At 42.2% G+C, this 14,865-nt stretch overlaps 1 protein-coding gene across 5 annotated transcripts in view; it reads right to left on the bottom strand.

Moving 5' to 3' along the window:
* The window catches only part of ADCY10 (adenylate cyclase 10), a 75,765-nt gene that overhangs the window by 14,313 nt on the left and 46,587 nt on the right, over positions 1 to 14,865 (bottom strand). For 4 of the 5 annotated variants that reach the window (XR_005124297.2, XM_037506545.2, XM_037506548.2 and 1 more), the window contains exons 20-27: positions 12,476 to 12,601; positions 10,708 to 10,986; positions 10,028 to 10,318; positions 7,955 to 8,024; positions 7,453 to 7,684; positions 5,190 to 5,297; positions 4,237 to 4,412; positions 1,146 to 1,302 (exon numbers count right to left, since the gene is read on the bottom strand). Coding sequence is in view for 4 of the 5 variants with exons in the window: in XM_037506545.2 (XP_037362442.1) it covers positions 1,146 to 1,302; positions 4,237 to 4,412; positions 5,190 to 5,297; positions 7,453 to 7,684; positions 7,955 to 8,024; positions 10,028 to 10,318; positions 10,708 to 10,986; positions 12,476 to 12,601 (1,439 nt within the window). In the remaining variant the exon portion in view is untranslated. The remainder of the gene's footprint in view (positions 1 to 1,145; positions 1,303 to 4,236; positions 4,413 to 5,189; positions 5,298 to 7,452; positions 7,685 to 7,954; positions 8,025 to 10,027; positions 10,319 to 10,707; positions 10,987 to 12,475; positions 12,602 to 14,865) is intronic. The other variant, XM_037506546.2, reaches the window with a different exon arrangement.

Below are 14,865 nucleotides of genomic sequence, written 5' to 3'. Positions count from 1 at the left end.
CCAACAAAAAGATTATGACTTGCTGAAGGCATAGGTGATGGTTCAGATTTTTTAGCAATAAAAGATGTTTAATTGAAGTGTGTACATAACTTTGTTAGATACAATGTTATTACATACTTAATAGGCTACAGTATAATGTAAACATAACTTTTAGATGCACTGAGAAATCAAAAAAATTGTGGGACTTTCTTTATTGCCATATTCACTTTATTGTGGTGGTTGGTACCAAATTGGAATATCTCGAGATACGCTTGTATTTATGTGAGAGAAAATAATGAAAGACTTTTAAAAAGCCACCCCGCTCAAAAAAAAATCTACTGGTGCCCTGATTGGCTGATTTGTCAGTGTTACTTCTGCCTCCCATAGTCTTTGGGGTACTTTAGAACTCTCTTATGCTATAGAAAACTGACAATAATGGATATTAATTCTTTTTCATAGGAATGTATAGGTTTGGTGGAACACAAGTGATTACAGCTTTACATCCATTCATAAATTGAATTCTTCTTGGAACCAGTTGAAATAGCCTACTAATTAATGAGTTGAATAAAACCTTTGACATGACTTCTTTTTGACACAAGTTCTTTTAGTATGAGTCATAATTTTATCCTTTTAAAAGAATTGTCCTTTAACGTTTTCCTTTTTTAAACCTCATTATTTCTTGAGTACATAGTGGAATTTTCCAGAGACAAGCTGTGTGATATTGCAACAGAGTGAAGGGAAAAGCAGACTGAGAATCTAGCTGTCTTCTATGAAGTCAGACATTAAGCTACTTACAAAAATTAATACCTGCCACTCTTCTCACTAAATTTTTCTTTGGAGATTTTAAATGAAAATGTTACTTATGTTACTATGTAATAGGTTTATTAGTTTTATTAAAATATTTTTAAATGCCTGTTTTTATTTCATATATAATGATATCAAGAGGTACAACCCATATAAATAAAAACTGTTTGGGGTTCCTGCGCAATAACTAAGAGTGTAAAGTGATTCTGGAACTAAAATGTTTGAGACCTGCTGGCCTGGGTAAAACAAATAAGCCCAGAGGCTTTTATTACATCCTCGTGATCTTGAATCCCAACTTTCACTAGGTTTTTCCTCTCCAAATGAGATTCAGAAATTTAAAAAACAGCTACACAAAACCCTACCTGGAAATCATCTTGAGTTTCATGGGCGGTGTTCACTTGCATCAGAGCGGCCAGGTGGCTAAAATACTTGCAGTGAAAAAAATAATTTAAGCTGTAGATCTGCCACAGCAAGGAGAAGCAGGTGATCTGCTGGTAGAGCTGTGCCAACCTCTTCTTCCTGTTGGATCAAACACAAAAAGGGCCCAGAAATCAAGTTTTGTCATCTGCATGTCATCGTGAAGGGGCAAAGGTGAGCAGAGTCCTCACCACTGGCTTATTGGTCAAAAATGACTTGGGTTGGAGGCCGGCCTCCTTTCCTGATTGACCAGGCCATGAATTTTAATCATTTTCCCTACTGCAAAATGGAACCACAACACAGGAAGTCCTCACTTAATATCACGAGGAAACTGGCTTGAAGTGAAATGACATATAGTTAAGCCAGTTCCCCTAATAACATCTTTGCTTTTTCCTCATCATTGTTTAAACCAAATTATTCAAAGAGCTACTTTGAGCTTTTTGCTAGAGCTACTTGGTAATGATTAATGAATATAATTTGTGTAAATCACCTGTCCCTTGTCAAGGCATAGCTATTTAAGTGAAGCTATTTTAAAAGCACATTTGTGTCACGCCACTTTTGATTCTGATGACAACCCTGTAAGAAAGGGAGGAATAATTAATCCCATAGTATATAAGCAGAGGTGAGATTCAGACAGGTTAAGTAATTAACTCAGAGTCACACAGCTTGAATGTGAGATGTCATGACTCATGCCCATCTGTCCATCTCCAGCACAGCTAGTTCACTGGGTAATTTCCTCCATATTTGCACATTGCTATCAGAAGTGAGGTCCAGCTTAATGAATGACAACCTGCTATTGTCTGAATGCATCCCTCGAAATTCATATTTTAATCCTAACCTCCAAATTGTACTTGTAGGTGGGGCCTTTGAGAGGTGATTAGGTCATGAGGGAGCACCTTCATGAATGGAATTAATGCCCTTATTAAAAAAGTCTCACTGGAGCCTCCCTGGTGCCCTAGGGGTTAAGTCTCAGCGTTATGGCTGCTACGGCCTGAGTTTGATCCCTGCCCAGGGAGCTGACCCACTTGGCGCAGCAGACTTCTCCTGTCTCTCCCGCTGCTCCCCTCAGCAGTATATTTCAGTAGATCTGCCTGTTCTGCTCCCCACACTGTCTCTGGTGAATCCTCTCACCCCCCCCACACACACCTCTGACCTATACCCCAGTTATTCTACAAAATAAATATTAAAAAAAAAAAAAGCCCCAACAGAACTCCCCTTTCCACAATGTGAGGACATGAGTCTGCAATCCAGAAAAGGTCCTCACTGGACTTTGCTATTACTCTGACCTCAGACTCCCAATCTCAAGAACTGTAAGCAATAGACTTCTACTGTTTATCTGTGAGATTTTGTTATAGCAGCTGGAAAGACACACTTCACCAGTAGAATGTGTTGTTGTAAGTTGTGGTGAACTTCCTGTGCTGGAGGTAATCAAGGAGAGGATGGATAGCCACCTGTGATAAAGTTTGGGTTCCTGGTCCTGGTCTCAACAGGCCATTGAATCCCCTATTTTTGAGAAAATGGAAACCTAAACAGGATGGCTGTTTTACTAGTAGTTTAACCAAACCAAGAAAGCAAAATATAATTAGAAACATTTATCAAAAAGCAGATTTTAAATAAAAGTGAGAAGGAAGAGCTCTCCTAAATGTGCTTGAAGAAATCAAGATACTTCAAATTTGTCCTCGATGACACCGATTCTGTTTGTGGGAATTATTTTGTAAAAGTTCAAAGGAAACAGAGAAGACAAAATCCCTTCTAATACAGGGTATTCATGAGGATATAGCAACTCTAACATTAAATAATGCTTCTTATTGTTGCAAGAGTTGTAGCAGCCTACTCCTAGGAATAGGTGTTCGCATCTCAGACAAGCTACGGGAATACAGCTACCAGTCTCTCCCAAGGTGGAAGAGAGGTCTCCTGTCAGTACTTCAGGTCCAACTAGATGGCATCTCCCTTCATATGGACTACCAGATAAGGGGAAAATATTTTAAAATTTTCATTTCATAAAACTTCAAGTACACACACACAGTAAAATAAAAAAATATAAGCCACATATATCCAACACTCAGCTTCAACAACTGTTAACATTTTTATTTCATCTATCTCTCCACTTATTGCTTCTCCTTCCCCCATTCCATTATTATTTCTTCAAGTTCTTTTATACATAAAATTTACATACAATGAAATATTAATGGTGTAGCCTAGACCTATGGATATTTCTATAGTCTAGACCTAGATCTATGGATATTTCCATGTCATCCACATGGCTACTGAGATATTTAGATGGGTGGGAGGGTTTGTCTTTTGGCAAACGTCTTCAGGAGCTGTTGTTTTTCTTTGGGGAGGGGACAATGCCCAGTACCTTAGCACTCAATAGAAAAGGGCTTGTGGGACTCCCTGGTAGCACAGGTGGTTGAGCGCAGTGGTATGAAGCTGTCCGCAGTCTGCAGCGCGGGTTCTATCCCTGCCAACTGGGGAGATACCCACATGGCATGGCAGACCTCTCCTGTCTTGTCCACTGCTCCCCTCAGCAGTGTATTTTAGTCATTCTGCCTGTTCTGTTCCCCACTCTGTCTCTGGTGAATCCTCTCACCCTCCCGCATATCTGGCCTGTATCCCGGTTCTTGTATAAATACAAATAAATCTTTTAAAAAAAAAAGAAAAGGGCTGTGACTGGGCCTCCCTGAAATGGTGGTGAGATTCCTACTGGACCATGGAAGGCCAGAGGGTATAGTGGTAGAGGTGGGTAGAGAGAGGGCATTGGAGCTCACCTTGCAAAGGGGCAACACTTTTTGTCACTTGAACTCTCTTTGACAACAGCTGCCAGTGAATTGTTCACGGCAACCCAGCCCTGGTCTGCACATCCTGCCCCCACTCAGCCCTGCCCACACTGGTCCCCACCCCCACCTGTAGGCCAACAGGACTCCTTGTGCCCCCTAGAGGCCCAAGCTTTGGGGCTGACCGCTGGAGCAATGTGGAGATTTTTCTCCTTTGGGGACTGACATAAGACATCCATCTATCCCCAGCATCTTCCCTTACCCTGGAGGTGAGCTCTCTTGGGCCTGCTGATTCATATAATGATAGTGTCTATTTTTCTCCACATGGGTCTGGAGAAATAGAGAGATTAAGCTATAAGGAAAGATTCGGTTGAGGAGCTTCAATGCCTTTCTCAGCATTTCCTTGGCAAGCACCATGTGGCCCATATTGAAACAGACCTACAGAGAAAAGGAGGGAGAAGAAAGGGAAAGCAATGATGTAGAACTTGGTTGGGATGTTCCAACAACACATACTTTGGAATTCTTTTCCCAGAAAGGTGATTTATGGCTTAGGAATAAAATCCCCTGTGCTTCGCACAATGTTTATTGAATGTGTGCATGGAAGGATGGTTGAGTGACTAGGATTTGGCATCTTTGTTGTAGATCATCTAATGCTGAGAACATGTTTACCCATTCAAGTCTACTTTTGGAGGTTGGTAGGATGAAACTGGAGGGGATTATGCTAAGCAAGATTAGTCAGAAGGAGAAAGATAAATACAGGATGGTTTCACTTATTGTGGAATAGAGAAACAAGAGTGAGACTTAAACCAAACCAAAACCAAATCTAGAAATCTGACTGTAAAACTGAGGGTGGAGAGCAAAGTGTGGAAGGGCCCCAATGGACATGGTGGAGGACGATGGGTGCCTTGGTAGGTGTGGTGTGGTGTGGTACGTGGTGAGTTGTGATTCTATACCTCTCAATCATATACAGTGTTGTAGACCAATGTCACCTCAATTAAAAAATATTTCATAATGATGTCAACAGAGAAGGCAGGGATGATCTTGCTGCTGGCAAATGGCAGTGGGGAGGTTTGAGTCCAGGGGTTGGGGTTCTGAAGACTGGGGCAGGAGCTAGAGCAGGGGATGGGAGAAGGATGTAGAAAGTCAAGGGATGACTTTTTCTATGGAAAGCCCCAATGCAAATAGCAAATGAATCATGTTTTAATGGTTTCTTACCTGACCTTTGAGGCTGTAAAATGTGGCAAACTCAAAAGTCTCACTCCAAGATTTTCTCCTCTTGAGAGTTTTCAGCAATTTCTCTCCTTCATTCAAATACATATATGCCTGCAACCAGCACAAGGAGCAGAAAGTGGGAGTCAGGAGGAATCCAGCCTAAAAGGGACCATACCCTCAGGCTCTACTGTGGAAAGAGAAACAGGAAGAAGGAGCTGTTCCAGATCCCACCACTACTCACCATATCCCTACCCACTCCCCTCTCCCTTCATCTCCTGATTAAAATGGACTTCCTCCAAACTCTGGACTGGGTTTGGATGGGTAACTCTCCCACTGAAGAAATAGGCAGTCTTCATGTCCATCTTTGTCCACTGCGCTATCACTCTAGAAATGAATCTAGAAATCTCCCCCTTTCCTCAAGTTGTCACATAAGTCACCTTACCTGAAGCCCCCCATCCCAGGTGATGTCCTCCTTTGACTCATTCCATTCCCAACTTCCCTATTTCCAACAATGTCCCCACTGCCCTGGAAATCATCCACATCTCTGTGAGAAACTGGTCTCTGTCAGAAACCTCTGGAATGAGTTATGAACCACCCCCATTTCCTGAGCCAGGGTCATCTGTGAGAGGTAGAAGAAGAAGGTGAGACCTTGAGTTACTCTCCTCTTCATCTTTAACCTCCTACAACATGGCTAGACAGGAAAATCTTGGCACAGTAAACATCAAGGCAAGGTCAGACTTGAAGTGTGACACAATATCCCCGAGTCACATGCCACTGAAGAGGAAGGGGTGGGAGGCAGAAGAGGGAGATATGAACTCTGGCCCTACTAGATTTTTTTTTTTAAGATTTATTTATTTATTTATACAAGCACTGGGTACAGTCAGAAGTGCGGGAGGGTGAGAGAATCCACCAGAGCCAGAGGGGAGAGCAGAGCAGGCAGACTGACGAAGTACACTACTGAGGGGAGCAGCGGGCGGCAGGAGAGGTCTGCACGCCATGTGGGACCCTCGCCAGTGGCCGGGGATCGAACTGGTGCTGCAGAGGCTGTGGGCAGCTTTGCAACCCAGCGCTCAACCGCTGCGCCACCGGGGAGACCCCCTATTAGATTTTTTTATTGGCAGAGTTAAAAATGGCACATTCTAAGACCTTGTCTAGGGTTCTGTTTCAATCATAATCTTCCTGAGCCTTTACCACTCCCTGCAGAGTGAAATGGGTTTATACTCTGGTTTATCACATTGGCCCCCTAGGGCTCTCTAAGCCTTCTTCTGGGACCCACTGGTCATATTCCCCGCTTCTCCAATTGTGTTTATCTACTATGCACAGGAGACTTTCATTCTTAAGATAGATAAATTGACCCTTGAACAATACAAGTGTTAGGGATACCCGAGCAGTTAAAAAAATCTATGTATAACTTATATCTCTCCCAAAACTTAACTACTAATGGCCTGCTGCTAAATTAAAGACTTACCAATAATATCAACAGTAGGCAGAATATTTTTATGTTATACGATGTATTCTTATAGTAAAGTGCTGGAGAAATGAAATGTTATTAAGAAAATTGTAAGAGAGAGATAGATCTGGGAATATTGAGGTCCTGAAATATCTAGTCAAGAAACCTATTTAGCTTATTCAGCTCAGTGCTTCCCCACTTAACAATGAATGCTTTTTTTTTCATTTTAGGTATCAAGTCTCTTTTCTAGGGACATATTGCTCTGCAAACTTATTTACAAACTTATTATCCTAAAGATGCTCTCACTAGTGCTTCTTTGGTGGTCTAAAACATGTTTGATAGTCAAGCAGCAAATGCATATGGTCCAAATTGGGTGAGCCTTTTTGGGGATCACAACATTAAAAACAGATTTCACCCTATTTAGAGACCAACAGGTGTTATGCTCACAGGTATTTGCGGAGGACAGAAGACAAATGCCACCAGGCCATCACCAAGAAAAACTGCTGAAACTGAAGTGTCAAGGCCAAGAGTCATCTACATCATTTGGGAATGAGGTATGACCTCCCTCCTCCCAACCTCACCTCTCATACAAGTAGATAATTCATGGCAAATTTCTAAAAGTGACAATATTTTAAATGATGTGTGATGCTAGCTGCAATCTATTCTAACTTTCTTTCCTCCACCTCAGTTCATGTTACCTCTAAGCAATGTGATTTTCAAAGGTATTGTCAGGAATGGAGATCTGAGTGGAGATCAGGACTCTGTGGTCTGTGAGTTGTCTCCAGGGTAGAACAGCTCTAGAGAAAAACAACTTACCATATAACTATCACCCAGGATGAGGTATGCAGATGCAATTTCTAGGAAGTAATATAAGGCTTTGTTGTTTTCTCCCAAAGCCAGAAAATGGTGGGCTAGAGGCAGGATGACAATCTCTAGAATCTCCTCACACTGACACGATTCCAGAGGGATGATGTCTTCCTCAGATAGCTTCATCCTTATTATAGTGAAGTCCAAGAAACTCAAAATCTTTTCTCTGATTTCTTCAGAACTGTCCAAATGCAGAAGTAAATAGTAGTAATAACTTGTAGACACTGTCTGATTTTGACATGAAATATCTTTTAAAACTTTATTATCTTTAGTAAAAGAGCTGGATAATGGCATAGATACTACCGACCAAACTCACCAGGCACACCCCCAACTTTTCCCCCACTGTATCTAAAAGATCAAAGTATTGAGCAAACCAATGATTCTAAAACTCTTCTGTATCTAATGACAATGGTTTATACTCTACATCTGAAACAATCATCTATGCCTGTACCTGAAATTTTCAGGAAATATGTCAAATTTCTTTGGAATCCCTATTTTGAAAGAGGTGATCTCTTCTTCCACTAGAAAATAAACAAATAAATGAGTTGTGTGGGTCATGGAAATGGTCCATGTGCCAGAGATGTCTGGTGTCCACCAAAGACTGAAAAAGATAGACAGCTTGAATTTAAAATCTTCAGTATATCCAGACATCAATAGTTTAGAAAGTTCTATAAAAATCTTATCACACACACACAAACACATACTGAGACACTTCTCTACTCAGGAAAAAGGAAGTTCAGGGGTGATGAGCAGAGCATGAGCTTGGGGATAAGATTGATATGAGATGTAATAAAATCCGTCACTCGTTCTGTGGCAGTGGACAAGTTACATAACCTTCCAGAATCTTAATTTTCTTGTCTATAAAATGAAAATAATCTTCCACCTGGAGGGTTAATGTGAAAAGCAAATGAGAATGCATGTAATATGGAGAACAATGAGACAAATATGTATTTTGTACCTACTACGTGCTAGGCACTTCACATAAATTTTCTCCCATTTTTAAATATCCCTATAATACAGGAGGGCTCTCTGCTTGCTCAACTAGATTTAGCCCATAATCACTGAGGTCCTCTGCTTGACCATCTAGCCCATGGGGTCTCCCTGATCTCCCCAATGAGGGCTGGGGTTGGTATTATTGCCCTACGCCTGACATCCATTATACCTGTAGTAACCGAGCTCCCAGGCCTCTGCACCCCTTGAATCCTCTACTCTGTTTTCTCAGATCACATGTATGTTTCTGTTCTTTTTTTTTTTTTTTTTTTTTAAATTTTTTTAAATATTTTATAATTTTTTTATTTTTTTATTTTTTTCGAGTCAGGGTCTCGCTATGTTGCCCAGGCTGGAGTGCAGTGGCTATTCACAGGTGCGATGCCACCACTGATCAGCACGGGAGTTTTGACCTGCTCCGTTTCCGATCTGGGCCGGTTCACCCCTCCTTAGGCAACCTGGTGGTCCCCCGCTCCCGGGAGGTCACCATATTGATGCCGAACTTAGTGCGGACACCCGATCGGCATAGCGCACTGCAGCCCAGAACTCCTGGACTCAGGCGATCCTCCTGCCTCTGCCTCCCGAGTAGCTGGGACTACAGGCGCGCGCCACCACGCCTGGCTGTTTCTGTTTTTGTTGGTAACTTTTTTTTTTTAATGTTTTTTTTTTTTTTCAATAGAGGCATGCTTTATTTATCTGTTTGCTGGTTTGTTTGTTTGTTTTGTTTATACATGCACTGGGTACAGTCAGAAGTGCGGGAGGGAGGGTGAGAGAATTCACCAGAGCCAGAGCGGGGAGCAGAGCAGGCAGAAGGACCGAAGCACACTGCTGAGGGGAGCAGCGGGCGGCAGGAGAGGTCTGCGCGCCATGTGGGACCCTCCTCCAGTGGCCGGGGAGCAGCTGGGGATCGAACCGGCGCCGCAGAGGCCGCTTGCAGTTTCGCAACCCAGCGCTCAACCGCTGCGCCACCGGGGAGGCCCTTGTTGGTAACTTTTTAACCCTTATTTCTCAGAGGATCTTGAATCCCTGCCCTGGACTCAAGTCCTGTTTTCTGGAGCCCTCACTTGCTTAGCCCTAGCTAATTCTCTTCCACTCCTGTTCTTTTCCTGAGAAAACCTTGTTTCAAACTAAGGAGACTGACAAAGCAACACTGTTCTAGTCCATGAGAAGCACTCCTTTGGGGAGCTTGCTCTTTCTCCCACTTTATCACTTCAGATTCCATTCCCAACCTCTTGGATTCCATCCCTTGTTGTGAATGAAGCTGGATCTTTATAATCCCTTTCGACATTTTAATTTGATCTCTGGGTCACAACCTACATCACCAGAGTCCTTATCCCCAAGCCCTCTCTGCCAGTGGCACAGTGAAATTGGTTCTGCTGGACTCAGTTACTCACATATTCCCCAATTTTTCCCATCCCCCACTCTGCTGAAGTCTCATCATTGGTTGTGCCCCAGCCTCAGATCTAGACCATCCCTCTAGGTCTAATCTCCATGTCCCCAGGAATAGTTAAGACTAATTAGAATGATGTTCGTTTACATTGAAATTCATGGGACTTAGCCATCTTCCGGATGGTATTCAAGTCCAAAGCGTTGAGCCGAATGTCCACCGTGAAGTGGTGATAGGGAATGAAGTCCCCACTCCGGCAGTGGTCACATCTGTGGGCATCTTCTTCTAAGAAGCGGGCACATTTCAAGTGCATGGCTTTCTTTTGGTCCTTCAGCCACAGCTCATAAGCTGTCTTCTGCATCATGGGTCTGCAGAATCGAATGATGTGACACTCAATCACTTCGCTTTCCAGTTCAAGAAGCTCTTCGCTTGCACTGTGAGCTAGAGAGAGCAGAAAGGGTTTTCAGCTAAGCAGTGGACAATGAGTCAATTCCTAATATTTACTTGCAATCAGTTCTTAATATCAGTGCAATGTAGATGTGCCTTTATTTTTGCATAGAAGAACTGGAGTGTAGGCCTGAGGTACAGTGGTGAGAGGATTCACTAGAGACAGTGGGGAGCAGAGCAGGTGGAGCTACTGAAATACACTGTTAAGGGGAACAGCAGGTGAGACAGGAGAGGTCTGCTGTGCTATACGTGGGTTAGTTCCCTAGCCGGGGATTGAACCTGGCATTGATAACTCTGAGACTTGATGGCCCCTACACCACCAGAGAGGCCCTAGATGTGCCTTCAACTAGGATGCAGTATGGGTCTCTTCCAGCTTTACTCACCCATGCCAGCAGTGGGCTTCAGGAACTGGGAGCGACAGTTGACCTCAAATGAGGGTGGATTCTGTCGTAGGGCCATTCGGAGGTCCTTGCCACTCCGGAAACAGTCAAAGACATTGGATTTTACTAGGGTTGCCAGGGCAGTGATCATCATCTTCATGTTCCAACAAGGGAGAACCTCAAACAGCAGCTCTGTAGTAAAGATCTGGCCAATGATGGCTGCACATCTCACCAGCATCTGGTGGGAAAGGCTCATACTATCCAACTGGACCAGAGAGATTTCTGCAAATGCAAAGCCACACAGTAGGGAAACTAGTCATTCCAGATATGGACAACTACCCTGCTTTACTGTTCTTGTTTACAGAAACCTAGCCAAGCTAAGCTAAAGGAAATATTTGCTTATACACAACTTCAGAGATGGCATTTGTGCTGGGAGTTCAAAAGATGCAGATGCTGTGGTCTAAAGCTATACATGACATAATGGCCACACAAAAGTAAGATGGGTTTCAAGGGGTTCTGATGTTCTGTTAAAGTGTGACAAGAGTGTGTAAGAAGAAGAGAGGTCATGGTGAATCTGACCTCAGGTCATGGTATGACCTGACACCCCTATTCTATGTTGACTTAGCCACCTGGCTCTTCCCCATCTTCCTTACTGACTATTCTTTTTCCCAGAACCTCCCAGCAATAAGGCTCTTCTCTCTCTGCCCCAGAGAATCATTTATTCTTGTGACAATCCATTGCCATCTGTAGGCTCATGGCCAAGTGTTGGTGTTCTTAGCTCCAATCAAAATGTCTCGCCTAAGCTCAACTATCATTGCTCATGTGGCTTCCTGAACATCTTGACCAGGAAGACCTCACACTTATGAGCAACAAAATGTGTATTTCTCAACTTGCCCACACCACACTGTAGAAACCAAGATAATCCACCTTCCTACTTTAGTAGACACTGTGACTAAAATGCAAACGGTGCTGCTTTGAAGGGTGAGAACCTTGAGGTATATCTACATCATCCTAAACATTTGAATATTTATAGATGGCATGGAATTGGATTTAACTCATAGTAGAACATTGCTTGAAAGTTACTTTTCTTTAGAAGAATCACAATGTATCTCTGATAAAAATTCCCATATTTGTCACTTGTTAGGAAAGTAGATGGCAGAAAATCAGCATTAGATTTTCTCTCTCACTGTTTGGTTTCTATTTAATTAAGAAAGTACTATACCTTGTTCTTTATGCAGCTTAACAAAACTTTGTTCAAATCGGATTCCAGAACATGCACAGTGGGAAGTGGGTCCTAATTAGAAACCAAGATCCCACAAGGCTGACATGGAGCCTTCCCACAGCCCTGGCTGACACCATCATCTATTACTATCTTCCCTTCTTCTTTTTATTTATTTTCTTTAATTTTCTTTATTTAATTTTATTTTTTTATATAATTCTTATATCATTTTTCATCTTTGTATTCATTTTCATTTTTGGTTATATTCCCCATACAATTGCACCCCTCCTTATTTTGACTCTAGTTCTTCCTCTTCCTGTCTCTCCCTAATATCCACTCCCCGCCCCCGCCCAGTGTGTCTCTGGTTTATAGTTGCTTGTTGATTTTGATGATTATTTTTCACTGATTAGTCTTTTTCCTGGTCTCTTATTTAGGTTTTCTAAATTCCTGCTATGAATGAGACCCCCTTCTTCTTTTTAGAAAGTAATCCTTGACAGAGCATAACAGGAATCTTAGTACTGGAAAATGAATACCAGGTTGGGTTTTCTTTACCTTTCAGTGATGCTGGTGGTGACAAGTTTTTCAATCTGACACCTCTAACAAGGTTACAGACTTCATTTTTTTCCTCATTATTGAGAGTAAGTACTCTTAATTCCTCACTTGGATTAGCAAAATTTTCTATGCGGAAATAAAAGGGAAGAAGCACTGAGAGGCTATCCTGTTGTCATCCCCAATTTTCCAATCAGCTGGAGATGGAGCTCATGGGACAAAGAACAGGCAGAGATTTGCTTACCAACCCTTCTGGTGCACTGTCTTTTAAGTAAACCTGATTGTGAAAATCTAAATTTACTCAAAAATTTTTTGCCTCCCCTACCTTCCCCAAAAGGATTGGTAATAATTATTGGATGTATTCCATAGTATATGCAGCTTAACAAAAATTTGTTTCAAACATTATGAGGATGTGTCATAGTATATAGTAACATGAACTTGCATGCATGATCAATAACTACAGTCAGATGCAAAAAAAGTCCTGTGGGGCACTGTACTTTATTTAAAACATGGTTATAATCAGAAAAAGATGTTAAAATGGTGAGCCTAAATAGTAAGCTCCCCAATAGTTTTGTCTCCTGGTACTCCAAAATGCATCACTTATTTATCCCCCAGTCATTCACGTAAACTTGAGTTGCAGACACTGTGATAGATGATAAAGAACTATGTAGGGGCCTCCCTGGTGGTACAAGGTTAAGCACAGCACTGTGAAGCTATTCACAGCCTCTACATCACAAGTTAGATCCCCCCGGCCAGCCAGGGAGCAACCCACATAGCGTAGCACACCTCTCCTGTCTCGCCCGCTGCTCCCCTCAGCAGTGTATTTCAGTCAGTCTGCCTGTTCTGTTTCCCATTCTGTTTCTGGTGAATCCTCTCACCCCTGCACCTCTGGCCTGTACCCCAATTCTTATGTGCATAAATAAATCTTTTTTAAAAAAAGAAATATGTAGGTGATCATAACTAAGTTCCTGAATGTCCTTGAGAGATAAGTTGTATACACAATGAGCTAGACTTCAAGGCAGCATATGTCCCACACAGGTAGGCACAAACTGCAGGTGTCAGAGAATTCCCGTCAATTTAGTACATAATTATGAATTCTTTATGCTCCACTGACTGTGAAAACTATAAACATGGTTAATGCATCCAGCCCTCAAGGAGCTTCAAATCTCTGGAGACAGATATTTGAGTAACTAATCATATTACTAGGAAGAGTGACTGAAGAACTGAAGAGCAAAGAGTTTTTGTGGGAAGAAGGAATAATTAATTCAAATTTGGTGGACCCAGAAGGGCTTCATGGAAGAGGAAGCATTTTGATGTAATCTTGAACAATGAAGAGATATTCCAAGCGGAAAATAGAGGGGGTGATCAATACAAAGGTATAGAAGCCGCAGAGACTTTACACGTTAGGGAGTTAGAAGGAGACTGGTGTAGTTAAACTATAGAATATGGAGCACTGCTGTGGAAGATGTATTTGGAGCGATAGTTTGGGAGAGCGATAGTTTGGGAGCGATAGTTTGGGAAGATGTATTTGGAGCGATAGTTTGGACTTTATTTCATAGACAGTGAAAAAATACCACAGGTTTCTGAAGAGAGGATAGTAATAATCCTATTTCCTATTTCTAGGAAAGTAACACTGGAAGCAGAATTTAGAAAAGGCAAGGGACTGGGAGAGGGAAGATTGTGTAAGAAGCTACAACAATGGAGTAGTAAGAAGTGTTGATTGGATAGGACTAGGTGAGTGGTACTGCAAGGAATACCGAGAATGTTGAGTAAAGGGGGGCTAGGCAAGACAGTGATGGAGGTAAGAGACATAAGTGCTGCCATCCTCAGGCTGGGAGGTACAGGGAGAGACACAGATAGTCCAATAAGTAATTGGAATAATGGGTCTGGAATGAAGAGGTTGTGGTTGAATCTCTTTTTCTCTCTCACTCTCTCTCTCTCTCTCTTACACACACACACACACACACAGAGGCCAGGGATTAGATGAGTAAATGAAAACAACAAAGGAGAAAGTGCTGAGTTAGCAAACAATAGGGGTTAAGGATGGAATTAGAAGAAAGTACTCAAGGGAGGAGTAGACCCAGGTAGAGAAACCAAGCTGAGGACTGGTCAGAGACTTAAGGAGAGGGGTGGGAATAGGAATAGTTCTGGATTAGGGAAGCCAAGTGAAAGTCACATACTAAAAAGAGAACTGTCACATACTAAAAAGAGAACCGTGTGTGTGTGTGTGTGTGTGTGTGTGTGTGTGTGTGTGTTTGGTGTTTGTGTGTGTGTTGGAGACAGGAGAGTGAGAATCAAGGCCATGACTTGTTCCATGCTCTTGTATGCTTTTTTATTTTCTTTTCCAGGACCTAGCTATCAATCAATAATAACTTTAATTACTCAGCCAATAA

Source organism: Talpa occidentalis, unplaced genomic scaffold (genome assembly GCF_014898055.3).
Source record: "Talpa occidentalis isolate TD23 unplaced genomic scaffold, MPIMG_talOcc4v2.1 talOcc4.12, whole genome shotgun sequence".
In the NCBI taxonomy this organism is placed as follows: domain Eukaryota; kingdom Metazoa; phylum Chordata; class Mammalia; order Eulipotyphla; family Talpidae; genus Talpa; species Talpa occidentalis.
Note: the sequence above shows the minus strand (reverse complement) of the source record. Positions and strands in the feature narration are given on the sequence as shown.